Below are 18,250 nucleotides of genomic sequence, written 5' to 3'. Positions count from 1 at the left end.
GACTGAATTGATATTGACAGTATTTGTTGAATTTCCTCATTGTGTTTATTTACTGTGATAAACCTCTGATTACCTTGTCATTCAGTATCTGTTAACACTTTATTGCTGGGGTGATAACAGCCGTCTGCTATATCAGATGTTAAATAAACAGATAAGTCTGCAATGATAGTGTAATATCTCAGTCTGTAGTACAAATTGTGTCTGTACAGATTTATGATGGCAGGTTTGGAAAAAAAACCCACAATTATCACTGTCTTCCTATTAAACTTAGACATGTCCTGACATATGTGTTTTGTAGCCAAGAGTATGTGTATATGGATACTGTGGGGTCTAGGTTCAAACCCTTATACCATGGACTCCCACTATTCCTTAGTCACTTTGTACATACACATACATCTCCCAATTTTCCTCTGATGAACAAGTGGTACTTGGCAAATACACACATTCTTTGTAGGGAGTTGAATGTCAGGTTAGGCGAGCCAGACAAAATGATGGAAAGGATCACAAGACCTATCTTCTTTGGCTATTTTAAATGTGAATGTGTACACTGTAGTTTTAGTATTGGCTAGCAGAATCTTGAAGTATGTGCCAGGACTATAATTACCATATAATCTTATCACATACATGTATCAATACTTGTATAATAATATAATTAAGAAAAAACATTGAAGCAGTTCATTGGAGGGGTGGGGTGGAGAAGGGAGCAAATGTAGATGTTTTACTGAGCATACCATATTTAACCCAATAAGTGCCAAGGGTGGTTACAAAATTTAAAAATGAAGGAGCACTTAAAAGGACCAAATTTAGGCTAATAATTCACAAATTATTACACAAGGTTAAGCCATTAATCAATATACAAAAGAAATCAAATAGAGAAACCTACATGATTTTCGTAGTTTCAGTCTGTATTTTAAATCAACATCAGTGAAATTTAGGCTTCAAAAAGGGGGAGGGGCCCTAATTGGGACAAAGGCACTTATTGGATCGAATGCAGCAGTAATGTTTTTATCCAACATCCAGTTGGTCAAGTGAACATGAATTATGTTGACATCTAACCGAATGAAGTTTAATGAATTTGAACTTGTTATTTATATTACCTTGCCTTACCATATAAGATCCTAATTAGGCCTATTGCTTCCTCATTCCAATGAGTAAACATCTAAGTTTCAGAAGTTCCTACTCTCAGTAAGAAGCAATTGAACAAATATCAACTTTGTAAAAAAAGAATAAACAATTCAAAATATCGTTAGGTTAAGATGTATATAATTCTGTCTTCAGTTTGCTGAAAAAGTGTTGTCCATCTGAACTAAAAAAGAACTGAGAAAAATAAAACTGCTGACTATGCATACATGATTAAATTTGCACTATTTTCTCAAGTGTTTATTGCTAATTACCATGTTATGTAATCATATAGATTATAGTTACAAATTTATATTAATACAATATTATGTAAGACTAGAGTCAAACCTTATAGGATTGTGTTTAATTAGTTGCTGATGAAGCATGTCTGGTTGGCCTGTATATATATTATAAATACTCCAAACCTGTTAGTTTGTTTTATTGATTACCGTGTTAAATATATACAACATGTCACTGTCACCAAACAATGTTATTAAAATTTAATGATTTCTCAGTAGTGCTGGGCTGAACCAGCTGTGTTAGACTGTGACATATCATTTGAAAAGAAATTATGTTCTTTGAATGTTATGGATAAATTTACCTATTGTTTCATTTGTTTGTATTATTTTTCCTTGAATACAATATGGCATTAAGCCCTTTAATAATGCAATTTGAGCAATGATGCATCGCATTGTCACAACAGATGTTCCCTATATCTGTAATCCTTCAGAATTAGAGAGAGACAAAGCATTTACCGAGTAAATATGACTGTCTTGTAAACAATTTTAGTTTTCATGCAAAGCCTAAACTGGATTTATTGTTCAACCTAGGTGTCCTGGATTTTAGGATCAGGGTATTGTGTATATATAAGAGTGCTGTGGAGTACATAATATTGGAGAAAAAAAAATTGATATATGACATTCCTTATCTGTTTGGTCTGGTGTGGACATTATCTGAGACAAGTGGCATAAAGCTGTCTGATCAAGGTTAAAGTAGGTTAAGTTGTTGGCGGTGGAGTGTATTGTGTGAATGGCTGGAGTAGCATGAGTAGGGCTAGTCACTAATATACACATGTATATATTCCCTATATATAACTCCTACTATATAAACATTACTCCCCTGTTGTACTACTACTCACAGTGTACTGGTTTTGTTTAACTTAAAACTTACTTTACTATCAAGTTTATTCATAACAAAACACCATTTAATCCTTGTAATTTGGATAATCATTCTTGCTTTTACCTGTTATCACCAGCGTGGGAGTTTATGCACACTTGTATATTTTTGGTTGGGTTTCACGGTTCACATGTTACAGTGTTATACTAATGTTATCTTCAGTAACAGTGAATGCACTCAACTGACCTTGACCTTGTTGGAAGCTTCAAGTTTTCCTGACTAAATTTATAGTAGTAGAGGCAGCAGCAGCAGAAGAATAGGCGTGGCCTTTCTGTGTGTGTAGGAGCTATGGACGGGGACGTGCCCAAGACTAAAGGTAGGTAACACAGTCCCCTGGGGTGGGGCTCTGGAATTTAGCCATGATTGGGACTTGGGGCAGAAGGCGAGGACATATATACACAGGCCAGGTCCCAGGCCGGTAGTCATTGTAAACTTATCTGTCAATGTACATGCCGGTACATTGGATTTAAATTAAAAACACTTTATTTCAAGTTGAAGCATGCCTCAAAGTATTTAACAAAAAGACCCGGCTAAATCGAAAGAAATTAAGTTTTGAATCTTGTGATGAAAAATTGCAAAAAATTTATACTTTCAGGTACAATAACTAATGTGAAATCAAGAGTTTTGTTTTAACCATTGAATATGAGTATATTGTGTACAATGCAATTTAAGTAGGTGAGCTATGTCAATATGCCTACTACTACAGTAGATCTGTCAACATGTACCTGGTGTGGTATGTCAGATAGCCACATATACAGTAGCTATCTCAGCCTATTTGTCAAGTGTTATAGAGTTGGAGTAACTTAAATATACACTCTAGTCTTTAAATAAATATCAGTACATTTCAAAGGTGATGTGTTACCCAACTCCTCAGATAAGAATTAGCTTCCTGACTTCCATCAAGGCTTTCAACACAAAAGTAATATGAACAGTCAGCAAGTATTTCAGAGCTGCCTATGCAAACTGTATATGAACTGGCAGGAACAATTTTAAATATTCCTTTAGCCCTACAGTTATATATACAGTGTACCAATGAATGTTAAGAATTTAGGATTAGCATCAATGGTAGATAGCACATGTTTTCCACCTGGACATTTTTACAAATGTTGCAAGTTGTCAGTTTTGAGTAAAGAATTTACGAAAATGATTTGTGCAATGCAAGCATTAAGATGGCAACAGTTTTAAAACAATCAAATAAAATTGCACATGAATATATATAATTCTGTCTATAAAGGCTACCATAGGAACAATGGAATAAATGGCCTTTATGGCCAAGTGGTATATTAAGGTCAAATTGTGTTGAAATCGGTTATTTAGGATCCTAAAAAGTAATAAGTGATCTTATTAAGCAGATGGTCTTTATATAGAGGTGATTGCAAATGTTGTTTTTACTATTATAAAGTTTGATTAAAATGAATATGACTTCCAACATTTCATTCGGCAACAGTCACTTTTAGTAACCATGTAGTCAGTGGTACAAAGAACATACACTTTCAATGTCCTGATCTGTGGGGTGGTTTTTACTATTAGGAACAAATAAAGATTGAGTTAAAGATGATTCACTATGAAAGATTTCAGAGTTTAAAGCTGATTCACTTACATATATGTAAATGTGAAGAGTAATGCATTATTTCATGAGTAAGGTCTGAGCTATATTCTATTTAAGGGCCAATCTCCATGGTTACATATGACGATTGACATGATGGGCGACAAGTTTAAAATCTTGATTCATAGGTTGTACAAACTTTGTACAAGTTTTTCTTAACATTTCCAATCTTATCCTTTTTAATGTTGCTAAACAGAACCTAATACTTAGAGCTGGTGAGTCATTTGCTGACATTTCAATATTGCTTAAAACCGTAATGACAAACTCTTCCATTTAATAGTTTTCCCATGTGATTTCTTTCTTCTTTCTTTTAAATGCAGAAGCCAAATGTACAACAGGTATATTGATACAACAATGGTTCCATTCATCTATGATGACTTTTAAATTAGCAAGAAACTTGAGATTTTCAAAGTTTTTGAGGGTTTTATGCCCCAATATGGTATTGTAAACAGTATATAAGGGTGGACTGTGTTGCTGATTTTACAGTGTAGATCTGTGTAATCGATACAAGTGATTGTGCAGGTACAGAGTTTAATGCTGCCTGATTTACAGATACTTACAAAAGGTCAGATTTGTTCCACATGTTTTATTGCAATCTTCCTAGTCCCTTAACACAACCTGTGCTTAATCATAATTTCATCTATGTTAAAGAAAGGTTCTGATTAGTCAGGAACTGGTGCAGAAGGTGTTGATTTTAATCGGAAACAGTACTCCAGGATCTGGGTCAACAGCCAACTTAACCACATGGTTTGCCAATTTAATATATTTATACCAGAGCAGGAAATCATACAAGGTGTTTTAAAACCAAGTTTTTTAAAGCCAATTTAGAACTCCCTCTCTTTTTCCGTTTGCTGTACAGTGAAAAGCCATGACAGATTAGCCTAGAAGTTACATATATTCAGATTGCTTTGAAGAGTCATTGGAAGCAAAGTCGTTAAAAGACTTGATACCCTAATTAATTCTGTTAACTTTTCATCCTGACGTTACATCCTTTTAAAGAGACATGAACCTAAATAAACCTTGTAAATTTGAGTAAAATACATATTTAAGACGTGTCAGATACCTTACTAAGTAATATATATCAGTTATTGTGCAAATATGTCAAATAAAATAATTATAATGGAAATTCCATCTTTCTGTATTTTGAACCGGCCTGGTCGAATTTTGTGACGATAGTAAAGTAGTGTTGAACTTTAGTGACCTCCCACAATGCACTGCACAAATTAAATTAATGTAAACAAAATGGTGGGTCAAAAACGTGGGTGAAGGGAACACAAACGAATTCCAATAAAAAACAGTGTACGTCAAGAGTCAGTAACTTGCGCGATTGGGAAAGTAGGTAAATATAAATGGATCGCTGAAATGCAAGAGACGGGAGCAACTCCTCACTTTATACTTGTGTGATGTACATATGTGCAATAAGTCAGGATCCTCCCTTTGCGGTGCCCTGTCGAATGAAAAGTCTCGTTTGACTTTTGACTTATCATTCTTACGCTAAATACAAATTGTTTTATAACAAATATGGCTTAAACTTCATTTGTCAACCATCGTAAATTAGAAAATAATCTTAAAATGTGGAAATCTAATATTCCTTGTCTTGTCAGCAAGTTTTTGGTTCATTATAACCTCGCTTTCGGCCAGCTTTCGTTTTGTGTTCCAAAAATAGAATATGACGGTCTATTTTTATCATTTTTGAGGTAGGTATTCCCCACGTTTTCCTGTCGTTTTAGATAACAAATCATTTTAATAAAATATTTAATAAACATCTGAAAACCATATCTAAGCATACAGAACAAACTATTTAAGGTTCATGTCCTTTTAAAACTAATGGAAATAGAAGTTGTTGTCATTGGGAGTGGGGTGGGAGGACTGGTTTGTAAACATGTCACTGCTTCCATCTTTAGTAAAATGAGGGATGTGGGTGTCTATCTACACTAATTTCACTAATGGTTTGTTCCAGGGAGGTCTTTGCCATCAATTAAAAACTGCTACATTATTTGAATAGATCATACTAACGTCTACTGGTTTAAGAGCATTTGTCTATTCAACCATGTCACACATTACAAGATACATTATACATCTAAAACCAAATATACAATGTATTATGGTCTGTCCTATAATCTTAGTATCCGAAAGTAAAATTTAAAAGGATTCTAATTTACTGTTGATATCACTTTCTGGGTTAGTGTATTAGGAACATGTATATATGTCTGGGAAGCTGGCTTAGTCTTTTATAGGAAAAAACAGGCAATCTTGATGCTGAAGGAGATTAGGGTCGAGGTTGTGAGTCACACAAGGCTTACCACAAGAGGTCCATTTAGTTTGCCTTTGTCACAGTATAGCCACACATTTTATGTAGTAATATATGGCAAACATAACTGAACATCAACTGGAGGAAAAATGTTAACAGGAGCTCAGAGGAGTTACCATGGAAACAGAATGTTGTTAGGTAATGCTAAAAAATCTTTTTAATCTAACATTGACATAGTTACAACGAAAAATATGTCTTGTTGTCTCTTACAGATAAATTAAACTGAAAAGTGGCCAACTCAAGCTGGTATGTTACAACTATGAAGTAAAAGTTATTGCTTGGCATAAAAAAGAAAGTGGTTACTTCAAATCTAGATCTATTTCTGCACAGCTTGTTTAGTTTTAGGGAAACTAGTGGATGGGTAGTATATAGGAGGACCAAAGGTTGTGTTATATAAAGACATACATGCACTTGTGGTGTATACCAAAACCAAATTACTTTGACCTACCATTTCAACCTATATTTAAAATGTTCTACCACCGACAGAGCATAAACTATACTCATTATTTAACAATAATTGGTGTTTAATCGTGTGTGTATATGTCTAATTAACACAAAAAATAATATAAAATAATTTATTTGGTTTTAGTGCATGCGCAATCAGTACTTGATTCCATATAGGACATAGTATAGTGCCAGGGAATTTTTTTGGGATGCAATTAATTATTTTTATCTTGAAGTAAAATGGGAAGCTCAAACTTTTCTATGGTGGTAATGGTGTAAAGTAAGTAACTTTTGTAAGTGAAGAAAAATACTAAATCGTCTGCTCCTGTTTTCGATAGAGAAAAAATACCATTTGTCAGCGGTGGAGCATCTTACTTCTACTTTGTATAAATGTCTGCCCAGGACAGTTGGTCTATGATGGAAGACATTAATTCACTGGTTTTCTATTAGAAAAGCAGGTAATTAGATATAGAGAATATGGCTAGAATATAGAAGTTCAGCTAAGTCTCTACCTGACCCATTTTTTTTTCAAAGGCCGCCATTTTCACGAAAAATTGGAAAATTAGACTTCATTGACTCTTTGAAAGCTCCTTCCCATCATAGTTATTTTACTTGTGTCACTGAAGCACCACTTTATACAAACTTCATTCTTACATTATATTCATGGCAATATTATTTGCTACAAGGACACATGTACTTCTCCTTATTTAACTGTTGTTCAATTAACACAAAGTGACACTCCATTCTACCTCTTGTTTGTGTGACAATACTCTGTAATCTTATGGGAATGTAGACAGCCCATCGATTCATGCCCCAACAGTTTTGTCTGTCATAAGAGGCACTTTATGTTCTTCTTTCCCCTGATGTATTTTCTGTGTTACTTTCCCCTGATGTATTTTCTGTGTCTAATACAAATGCTAATGAATGTCCACCTCTTGACATTACAATGCTGTTTGTCACCAGACGTCTCTCTGTTGTGTTATTGAGTTAACTATAAGGGTAGGCTTCTACCAGGCTGTATTTGTTCCAGTACGGTAGATATGCTAATTACAGCACTTGTAATTCAGTGTTAAATACCGGACTAGCATTGGTATTTCTTCCACATCTGATTGGGAGAGTATATATCATATGAATAAATATAGCCTCACAGACCCCAAATTGTGTCTGGGACTGGATCAATGCATGGCAATTGGGGTATTGAACTGGAAATAAAAACCTATCGCCAGTCGCCAACGGTGACCATTAACATTGCTCTGATTAGATAATGGTAAAAGGAGAGCCTACGCTGTACAGCATGAAATATCGGTTTTCTACATGTACTTTCTTCTACTGTTTCAGGCTTTTTATGTTTTTAAAGATTTTTAAAATTGACCACAATCTTACATGCAACTCATTTAAATCAACCACACCTTTGCAATCTTTCATGATTTTTTTAGGCCATGAATGAAAATTATTTGAAAAAATATTAAGAGAATTGCTGTGACCTTTGTATGTTTCAAATGCAAAAAAAGGATATTTAAATTTTGGGATGGTATTTACATATAAATTAAATAAGATGAAAATTGCTCATAGGCTTTGGAAATTAATGACCCGTCAATTCAATGTGTTTTCATTATTTGCAGTAGAGGAAAACCAGTGTTGATGTTGTCATTTTCTTGTTTCAAATATAGTGTGGTAGTTGCCTCTCTTTGTATGTACAAACTTTTATAAACCCAATCACACCGAAATACATGTACCTGCTTATTAAACAGCAAAAATGTAGCCAACAATTTACATGTCAGAGTACTGTAACTGTATGGTAGTATGATACTGTTGGCCATGTACTTTCATGTAATTGTAATGAAGGAAAAGGGCCAATGTCTATTCCTACTGGCATTCCAATGGTCTAATTAGCCTAATGTAACATCTGTCTGCTAATGAATATATCACAGTTACCTCCCTTCAATGATAAAGCTGGCAGTAAAGCTATCATTAATCATGGCTGGCACAAGGTTAGGAGGGTCTCCGGTGAATAATGACTTTTTTAGACTTTGATAATGAATGATAAATTAATTATAAAATAATGCACTGTCTCTAGATATACACATGATCTCTGAGTGCATTCAGTCGTCCTGTTACATCCTTGGTGAACCAAGATTTTCAAACTTCACCCCCCCCCCCCCCCCCACCCCCCCCACCCCCCAAAAAAAAATTTTCAAATTGAGTCATATATGTTACAGGTTTCATTGTGGATGTTTCTGGGTCATAAATCCATTTTGATTTCAATAAAAGTTAAGTATTTAAGCCATGTTTAATCCCACCAACTGTAGTCAGTATATAAATATATATGTACCGATGAGATGGAACTGTAACAATACACACAGTAAAAGTATATGTACTATAGTATTTTTTCTGACCATAGAATATTCTGTCTTTTCATTTTATTGAAATTATTTGCTCTTTCATGTAGGTATTCTTTATGACGTCATTATTTTGTGAGAGAAATTTGCATTGTTTTCTTAAGAAAACTATGGCGTCACCTTCACAAATGCATGACATCATAAGCAAAACCAAACTTCAAGGGCAGGTAATTATTTTTTGTATAAATTGCACATAGGTACCTTAATTTATTAGTGAAATTAAAATATAGTAATAGATTACAGTCGTGTTGGGTTTTGTTCTAATTTTCTGGATATATATATCTGATATGGTCACCCAGGGTCTAGCAAGCTTATATGTATGAAGACGAATTGAAAAATCCCAGTTATGGTTTGTTTTGTGGTGATTACCTAATAGAAATTGGTTTGCCACATAGAGAATGGGACTCCTCAGGACCCTTGTACGGGACTGACCCCTAAGAAGGAGCTTCGTTTCGCCCTAGACATGGCGGGTAAGACTCTCGTTCAGCATGGTGTTGGATGTTATACTGCATGACTGGCCTAAGTTGTATAACTTCAGCTCGGCCTGACAAAAGCTTGCTGCCATCCATGTTATCTTCATGGACATGTGGATGCATCACTATTGTTTAAAAAAAATTGTATGAATTTCACATTTCACTGTTTTCTGCTGAAACTAAATCTTTGATATGATGGTTGATCTCAGAGTTTTACACCATCACGTGTATATTCACCTTCTATCATCAATTGTCCACAGAAATCTCCAGACCTGTCATTAGAGTAGCCACAGCATGGTCTTGTACAATCAAACTTCACTTACTCTGCTGCTGTTTTATGTCACAAAGGTGACATTCATTATCATTCTCTTGTCATTTACTCTCAATCACGTTTACTTCATACAGAAATTACATGTAAAGGCCTTTGGTCCACTTAGCACACTCACAATGGTTTTGTTGTATTTGGTAGTTTTTTAGGAGAATACATTTAGAGAACACAAACTTTGCTATAAACTGTCTCTTAAGTTATTGTGAAAATGAATATGAAATATTGGTTCTATTGTAATATATTATAATACAAACTGTTTTAGTAGTACTAGAGTCTATACATTCATGGTAGTATTCTTACCAACAGAATGGGTCTATCGTCGTGTATTGGGGTGTTATGTTATCTACATAATTAACATGATGTCAGTATTACTAAGGTATTTTATTCTAATTTAAATGCAGTAGTTGGCATAATGTTGGTATATCAAGAAGATTGATGGAAAGAAATCCATAGTTGTAATGGTTGTAATGACTCTTTTCTATTCTTGCATATTACAATTATCTCCCTTGCATGAAGGTATCTTTTGTGATGTCCTTATTTAGTGAGCAAAGTTAACTCATGTTGTTTTGTCTGAAAATTTTTTAACTCTTAAGCTTCTAGATCACAAACAGTTTATGTTACAATTATTACCTACTGCAAGGGCAAATAACTCTGTCTGTCTGTCATATGCAAATACAGAACATTGTAGTTAAACACAGAGAGCAGGTAGTACTTATCAGGGGTTTCATCATCTTTCAGGAGAGGCGGTACAATTGTAATTTCAGGGGTTACTTTTCTATACCATCTGTATGCTATATAATGTAATTTAATCAAAATCAGGCGGTACCACAGCCAAGTTCAACCGGCAAAAAGTACCGGGTACCGCCTGATATTGAAACCCCTGACTTATTGTGCTAGAACCCTAGAGAGAAAGTGAAGGAAACTTTGCATTACTTGATAGCAATTTAGTAAAAATGAAAATGGTGATGTAGTGTAATAGGGAGGATTTAATTACCATTATGTAGAAGAAGGCATTGCATTATGTAGTAATATGATAATGTACTAAGATATCAAGATGCATTTCTCTCATCTATTATTGGAATTTAGCCTGGTACATTATACATCATCTTGTGCTTGTCATTATATCTGATCAAGTCATTCATGTACTTGTTCCAATATGGCATGCTGATACTATAGGCTGTCCTGTTGCCAGCATGTACATGTCCAACAATATTACTCCCTTGTACAGTAAAAATGTTACTGCCCCACATCGTGCAAGACTGTACCTACATTTGCATGGTAAAGTTGTCTCATAATTTTAAGTACATGACCCATTTTGTGTATATTGTATGGTATATATATTGCTTCTTTTTACGATCATGTAAAAATCTCAAAGTCTGTTAACATTGTTCAGACCTTTATATATGCATTTTATGTATCTTGGAAAATTTAGGTTAGATTTAGGTCTAAAAGTTATATTGATAGGTCACAGCCTCAGAGGATTATTGAGCATGAACGTTCTAAACGTTGGAATTAACTTCTGAATAAGCAACAGTGAGACATGCATTTGTATAGCTCCAAACGAATGTCCATTTAAAGTCAGAAAAAGATCCGTTAGCATGTTGAAACCATTAACAGCCTTGAACCTAGCTCTTTGTGAAGATCTAGTGTTATATATTACGTTATGTGTGTTTCTGTACTTACCAATACTCCAAACCACGAGTGTCAGGGTCAAAGTAAAGGTTGCTGTAAATAACAATTGTGCGTCAGACTGATGATAGTACCTGGTACAAGAAGTTGTAGGAAAATGTTCGTGATTGACATTACCACATGGAATCAGCTGTCATTTGATATTATCTTTCGTTAGATCAAATTTTATATAAGATTTATTCATACAAGATAGGATAGCATAGAACAGGTAAGCAAGCAATTGTTGATATTGGCTGTTGTTGTCATGGATTTGAATCCTGTCTGATTTGCTCATCAAGACTTTGGCAGCCCGATCCAACAGGTAAGTGAATCCCTGAAGCTACTGACATTTAGTTCGACTGACCCTGGTACTGTTGTGTTCTAGATGGCCTGCTGAGTCAGGACCATGAGGAGCTCTGTGAGCGGGTCTCCTACCTCGAGAAGAAGGCACAGCAACAAGAGGATGAGATTATCTGTCTGAAGAGTGCTCTAGCTGATGTCATCCGTCGTCTGGGCCAGGCTGAGGCAGGAAGAGGTATGGTATATCTGAATAGGAAACTATATATGTTGGTACTTGTGGACTTCTGAATTTCATAATATTTTCAAACAGCTAAAATTTGAATAGAATTGCAATATTACTTGAACATTGTTTGCATACCATTTGTCAGTATTTTGTTTTCTTTATGGTAGCACAAAACAGTATTTTACCATCCAAGCCAGCCTTCCGTGGCAGTCCAAGAACAAAGTCTTCCAGTTCACACTCCAGTCGTACAAATGCTTTAGACAATGCCCATGTGACTCCAGCTCGCAGTAACACACCACCTGCCACACGCAGCACCGCCTCACCTCGACCATCGTCCTCATCCAGCCTTACCAAGAAATGGTCTTCTATGTCCAACCAGAACAATATCAGTGGCCACACAAGTGTCAGGTGGGTACCTCCTAATTCATCCTACAATAATAGCAATGGATATCTGACCCAAGTCTTGGATGTTTTTTCTGTGTCTTTCAAATTTATTTTAGGGAAGATAATAATTTACTCATCTTTTCAATTCTCCAATAAACAGGTCTGGAAAAAGCTTTTTTCAGACCTGTTAGGACACTTCATATACTATATGGTTGACTTCAGTCTTAAACATGTCTAATTTAAACATGTCTACATGAAATGTTGATACTGCTAACGTGCATCAAACAAATTTACACCCTGACATCAACACCCTGACCTTTATCATTTATTGTTTTGTGATTACAGAACTGCCTATTCAAAATTTTTAGATTGTGTTTAATTTTAAACTACATGTACTTACTTTCTTAACTACCTCCTATATTGAAGAAGCATACTTTGCTTGAGCCTTTATGACTTTTAGCTTGTCATTCTGTCTGTTAAGTTTCTACGCTTGGGCATTGCTCATGAGACATCTATTGCAAGCTGGATTTCATTCATAGATTATAACTTGTATTTCAGAATTGAACCAAGATACACAATATTGATTCAAATTATAGTTTGTGTTCTTTGACCTCTTGTGTGACCCAGATGCATGCTAGAAGCCTTCTCACAAGTATTCCAATTTTGTTTTTTCTTTCAGATCTGCTTACTAAAAGTATGCTGCACTTATATTTTTTTCTCATCATTTTCTAGCAAAATGTAAATGACAAGGTCACAAGAATTGAAATGAAATATGAAATGTATTTTTTTTTTCACACCAGTGAAAAACTGACCTCTATATATACAGGTGGTCTTTATATTGAGGTTCATTGCTAATGAATTGTTTTACATATGCATTTGAAGCATGTGATCTTTATAGACAGGTTTTTGCTATCAGCTGAGATTTTGTAAGTCTGGAATGGTAACCTTAGAAGAGGTCATATTCTATGGATCGCAATGGTTGCTGGAACCTAACTAATTAACAAGCTGGAAATCAATATGATTTGTCTGGCTGTATTGGAGACACTGACCAGTATTATCTGTTGCTGTGGTGACTGACCATCAGGAAGAATTATAGATCTGTCCTTGAAAGCAACTGTCTATTCCTCAGTGTCGGTTGTCATGGAAACTAATAACAGAAACAATGTAAATAAACTGTGTTTGTATTATCAAGCCATAACTACAGATACCTTTTTTAGAGCTATTATGTGAAATCTGGTTTCCAGATTATATCTCTTGTACAAATAGCATTTCTACACAATTCATATGTTGAATAGGATTCTATCTTTGAATCTGATCACCATTTTCAAACTTTCAACTGTAGATTACCGGGGACATTTCTGGTTACACATATAATGACCAGACTGTCATGCATTTTTAATCAGATTAATTTAAGGTAATGACGCTAGTATAGAGCCAGATATTGATTGTAACTATGTACCTATGTATATCACCATGGTTCCTAGCTGCATCTGATCAGCATCACTGTATCTGATCAGTATCACCCTTAATTAGTCTCTGTGTAAAGTGCCCATTAACACAGAGACGTCCATTTCAAATGTCACCAACATTCACATGGATAGTATTAATAGTTTGTATAAACAGTAGAGACATAATATAAGGGAGTACTTGTCAACAGCTCTTTACTGTAACTCCAAACAATTGTAGAGAAGTGTTGTAGTTTGTTTCACTAATATCCAACTTTTACTTTCTAGTTTAGATAGCAGAGGGAAATCTGAAAGGCTTTTCAAGGAACAGTTTTTATATATTTTTTTCAAGAACTTTTCAATATGATACTTCTCCCTTTTAAAGTTGAAGTCTGGATATTACAAAATTCACTATGCTATGTGAACATTTACCACAAAGTCATGTTAACATGCAATTTCCCATGACAGCAAGGCAATTGTTCTTCTTCATGTCTTATAAGATTGCTATCAGCTTCTACAATTAGACATTGGTGGGCGAGATCACGGAGTGGTTAAGATGTCACAACATTTACCACAAGCCTTCCACCTCTGAATTGCGAGTTTGAACCTCATGTGGGGCAGTTGTCAGGTAATGAAGGTTGGTTGGTGTTTTCTCTCTGTGCTCTCTGGCTTTCTTCCACTTACAAACCTGCCATGTCCTTAGATTACCCTGGCTGTTAATATGATGTTAAACCAATAAAACCAAAGTATATATGGACAAATTGCCATTACCCCTATTCATTAGGTTAAAAACCTGGAGAGAGAGAAAAACTTCTACATAATAATACAGGCTCTATATAGAAAGTCCAACTGCCTTCTCATTAATTAAGAATGTTCTCCTGATATGTAAATGTATGTCTGTGGTCACAGAATATAAATACAGGTAGATCTATATATATGTATGGATATCACCTTCATCAGACAAAGGAGACAGATGCAGTATTAATGAGAGACTCATTAGGAATAAGTGCCCTGTGTGATGTACCATGTTGATCAATCAATTCAGATATCCAAGGCAGTGGTCACGTTCCCGCAGGTAGACCCTGTTTACCACCCCGCCTACCTGTATAACTGACCACTAGTCTCTTGTCGCTGGTCACTCAACCTTCACGAAGGTGTTGATTAATTGTGTGGTGGGATAGCTGCTGCGTAACACAGGTCTGATTTTGTGCTCTGTGTTGGTGCGGTAACCACTACTGGGTGTATTAGTCTGGACAGAGGATATTAACACTTAACTCCGGGGTGGAAATTACAGGACGGAATTCATTCATAGCAATCATTACACTGAAAGATGGCTTATAATTCTAAAGGCAAGAAAAGAAACAAACGGTCAGTCAATTCTTTATTCATTTCTTTTCACATACAAAATAAATGTATGTATCTTCATCACCTATTGACATCAGTAAGTTAAGAGAGATTATTATGATACTAGCGATACTCTATGTATTATGGATGAGTGATGGTTTTGTATTTATTGTCAATATAAACTTTATACTTTTAGAATTAAGATACTATGGTGAATGTTTAATTAGGGTGAAAATCACACAGAAGATGGACATATAGGTTGTCAAATGATGTTCAAGGACAAGCAATATATTGGCACCCAAAATGTTGCAATTCTTTTGATCTTTTGATGTCATAGAGGGACCCATGCATAGTATAAATGTATGTCAGGTCTTGCTTATTTTCACTTCTGTGTATCCTTTTCGGTTTTATAAGTCATGGTTGTTATGGTGGATTATTTTAGATTACATTGTACCATTTTTTTGGATACTCTGCTGCTATTGTTACCTAATGCAAGTGGTTAAATAACCTGCAATTTAATCTGTTATGAATCACTTGCTCAATTTCTTCAAAAGTAATAATTATTGAAATACAGTATAGCGTTCACACTGTTTATTGAAAAATGGGATTCAAATAGTAATCAAAGGTTACCTGAAGGAAGTGTTTCAGGTCACATTTTTTGCTTGCCATGGGTATTTTCTTTATGGCTGACTATACTTGCATGGTACGTTGCTGTATTTCATAAATTCATATCAAAAAGAATAATAGGTAAGATTTTCATTGATACCATACATAGCCTCAGGAGTATAGGCTTTGAGGAGTCCTATGATATACTGGTAGTTATTGGGTTCATCAAAAATGATCCCACATCAAAAGAAATTTTTATTTATGTCTGTAATTGATAAAAGATTTGGTGATTTTTGCAGTAGTTATTTTATCAATCTACATTTATGGCTGTGTCCTGTGCCTAGTAACTGAATGTGTTGGTATTGCGGTATCGCATGTCCAGATAAACACCAGGAGCAGTCCAATAGAGTTAGCCTTTAATTATTAACAATGTTTCTTTGTGCCAACTGTTGCCCTTAGTAGCCACCTCTTCCTTCAAATCAGCTACATGTAACATTCTCATCCCCCACAGCAAGTTATATATCTCAGATCTATTACTGCTCTCTATAAACGTAATAGGCTGCAGGTCTATCATGTGCCTACTTAATCCATGTACCCAGTACTTGCCCTTATAAGGTTAACATTAAAAACGGTAATATGTGCCTCAGTATCTTCCATTTTTATATACATTGGTTTTAGGTGGTTTTCATTTCTGATTAGTGACATAAAATTGTTAGTAGGAAGTACATGTATTTTAGATATTGGTTTACGAATAATGTGTTTTAAAATCTCCCTTTAGAAATACTGATTTTTTAAAATAAAAGACAAAGAAAGATCAGAAATTGCTTTTGATGAAGACATTTGCCTAGTAATATCACCAAAAAAACCTTCCATTGTGATTATTAGATAGTGATATGAAGTTATATGAGGTAAATATATGATTGTCTGATATTATTCGTTGCTCTCCTCAGGGTTGTAATGCTTTTGTACAATAAACTTCGGTTAAATGTGTCAAAAACCTGCAGTATTGTCATGATCAATCAAGACATTTTTGCCTTTTTGTGGACAGATCAGATTTTTAGGGATGTCTTGTGCTTTCTGAAAATATTTTGCTGGTCATCATTCAGCAATAGCCAAATGCTTGCATTGTAGTTATAAAACATTCTGTACAGAAATTTAATTTCATCACCTACTGACTAATAACAGGTATACAGGTATATGTTTCCAGGTAAATCTTATATTCTATAGCATTTCAAGCAGATAGCATATCCAGGTACAGTGCATATCCAGGTACATGTCTGTGGCTATATATGCACTATATATGTATTGATATATAATGATAGGTAAAACTAAGATAATATACCTACCAACACAGGTAATGTGAAGTTTATGATAGGTCATTAATTATGCAATGGTACTTGTGGATAACTACCTGAAGTGGCTGGAGCTCCCCAGAGCAGAGAGTCCATATTTTATGCACAGGGGCTGGGATTAATGTGTTTTAACGTTGTCTTAAATAAACAAATCAGTTCTACCTGTCTTTATGAATCATAAATCCTGAGATTTTGTGGTTATTATACGGCCATATATCTATTCTCTTACCTATATTATATACCATTTTGAAGATACTAGAAATTGTTTCAATGTGCATGCTTCCCTTTCATCTTTGTTTTTCATTGGCAATGCTAATCTTTACTAGGTACTTAAGAAAAGTGTTTTCCTAATTACTGTTGATTAATATGAAAACAGAAAGTGTACAGTTATGCTGATTTGATTTTTGTTTTGACAGATGTATTGATGACTTTGTTTTCAGATTGTAATCCTGCAATGCTGATATGATGAGAATTAAACACTTCTTTTCTTTTAAAACTTCTATGAATGAATTTTCTTGGTTTGCAGTGTTAGATGTATGTGAATTATTTTGCTGTTTTAGACGTAGCGTTTCCCAGAGCAGCTTGCTGTTGCGGTCAAATCATCGAGGGTAAACACTATGTGACCTTGTCTCTTCTTTGGAGCACAGTTATAATGATACTGCTAATCTTTCGGCTTATTGCTAACCCAAGACCGTTGCATTCTTGCTGTTTGTGTGCTGTTGGGAGCCTAGCTCCTATTCTTGAGAGCATGCCACCAAATTTAGGTGGTGGCAAACCTTCAATGGCTGGCTAGCTTAAATTTCAAATCCATTTTTGCATTGTCCCCATTACAAATATACATTATTTCCTGTTTTCAACCTTTATCAATAATGCTATAATTCTTCATTTTACCATTGTTTTCCATTTTGACTGGATCCTTTTGCTGTTATTGTTGAAATAGCAATTTTAGTTAAATGCGTAATGACCTGTCCATTCCTCACTATCCAGCCATTCAGGTTCTCATTCTTAGATTGATACTTATTTAATTTTCAATACATTGCATTAGTGCACTATAGACAGAATCTGCCGCAGT

The 18,250-nt window shown here is 34.8% G+C and overlaps 1 protein-coding gene across 6 annotated transcripts in view; it reads left to right on the top strand.

Moving 5' to 3' along the window:
• Window positions 1–1,695: 1,695 nt before the first annotated feature.
• The window catches only part of LOC138318091 (echinoderm microtubule-associated protein-like 2), a 32,417-nt gene continuing 15,862 nt past the window's right edge, over window positions 1,696–18,250 (top strand). The window contains exons 1-6 of one of the 6 annotated variants that reach the window (XM_069260186.1): window positions 1,698–2,111; window positions 2,458–2,611; window positions 9,451–9,525; window positions 11,910–12,059; window positions 12,215–12,455; window positions 17,739–17,786. In XM_069260186.1, coding sequence (XP_069116287.1) covers window positions 2,584–2,611; window positions 9,451–9,525; window positions 11,910–12,059; window positions 12,215–12,455; window positions 17,739–17,786 — 542 coding nt within the window. In that variant the 5' untranslated portion in view covers window positions 1,698–2,111; window positions 2,458–2,583. Of the gene's footprint in view, window positions 2,612–6,231; window positions 6,351–9,450; window positions 9,526–11,909; window positions 12,060–12,214; window positions 12,456–17,738; window positions 17,787–18,250 lie in introns of those variants that run through there. The other 5 variants (XM_069260188.1, XM_069260185.1, XM_069260187.1 and 2 more) reach the window with 5 other exon arrangements.

Source organism: Argopecten irradians, chromosome 3 (assembly GCF_041381155.1).
Source record: "Argopecten irradians isolate NY chromosome 3, Ai_NY, whole genome shotgun sequence".
Taxonomy (NCBI): Eukaryota; Metazoa; Mollusca; class Bivalvia; order Pectinida; family Pectinidae; genus Argopecten; species Argopecten irradians.
This window is presented reverse-complemented; position numbering and strand designations above follow the sequence as displayed.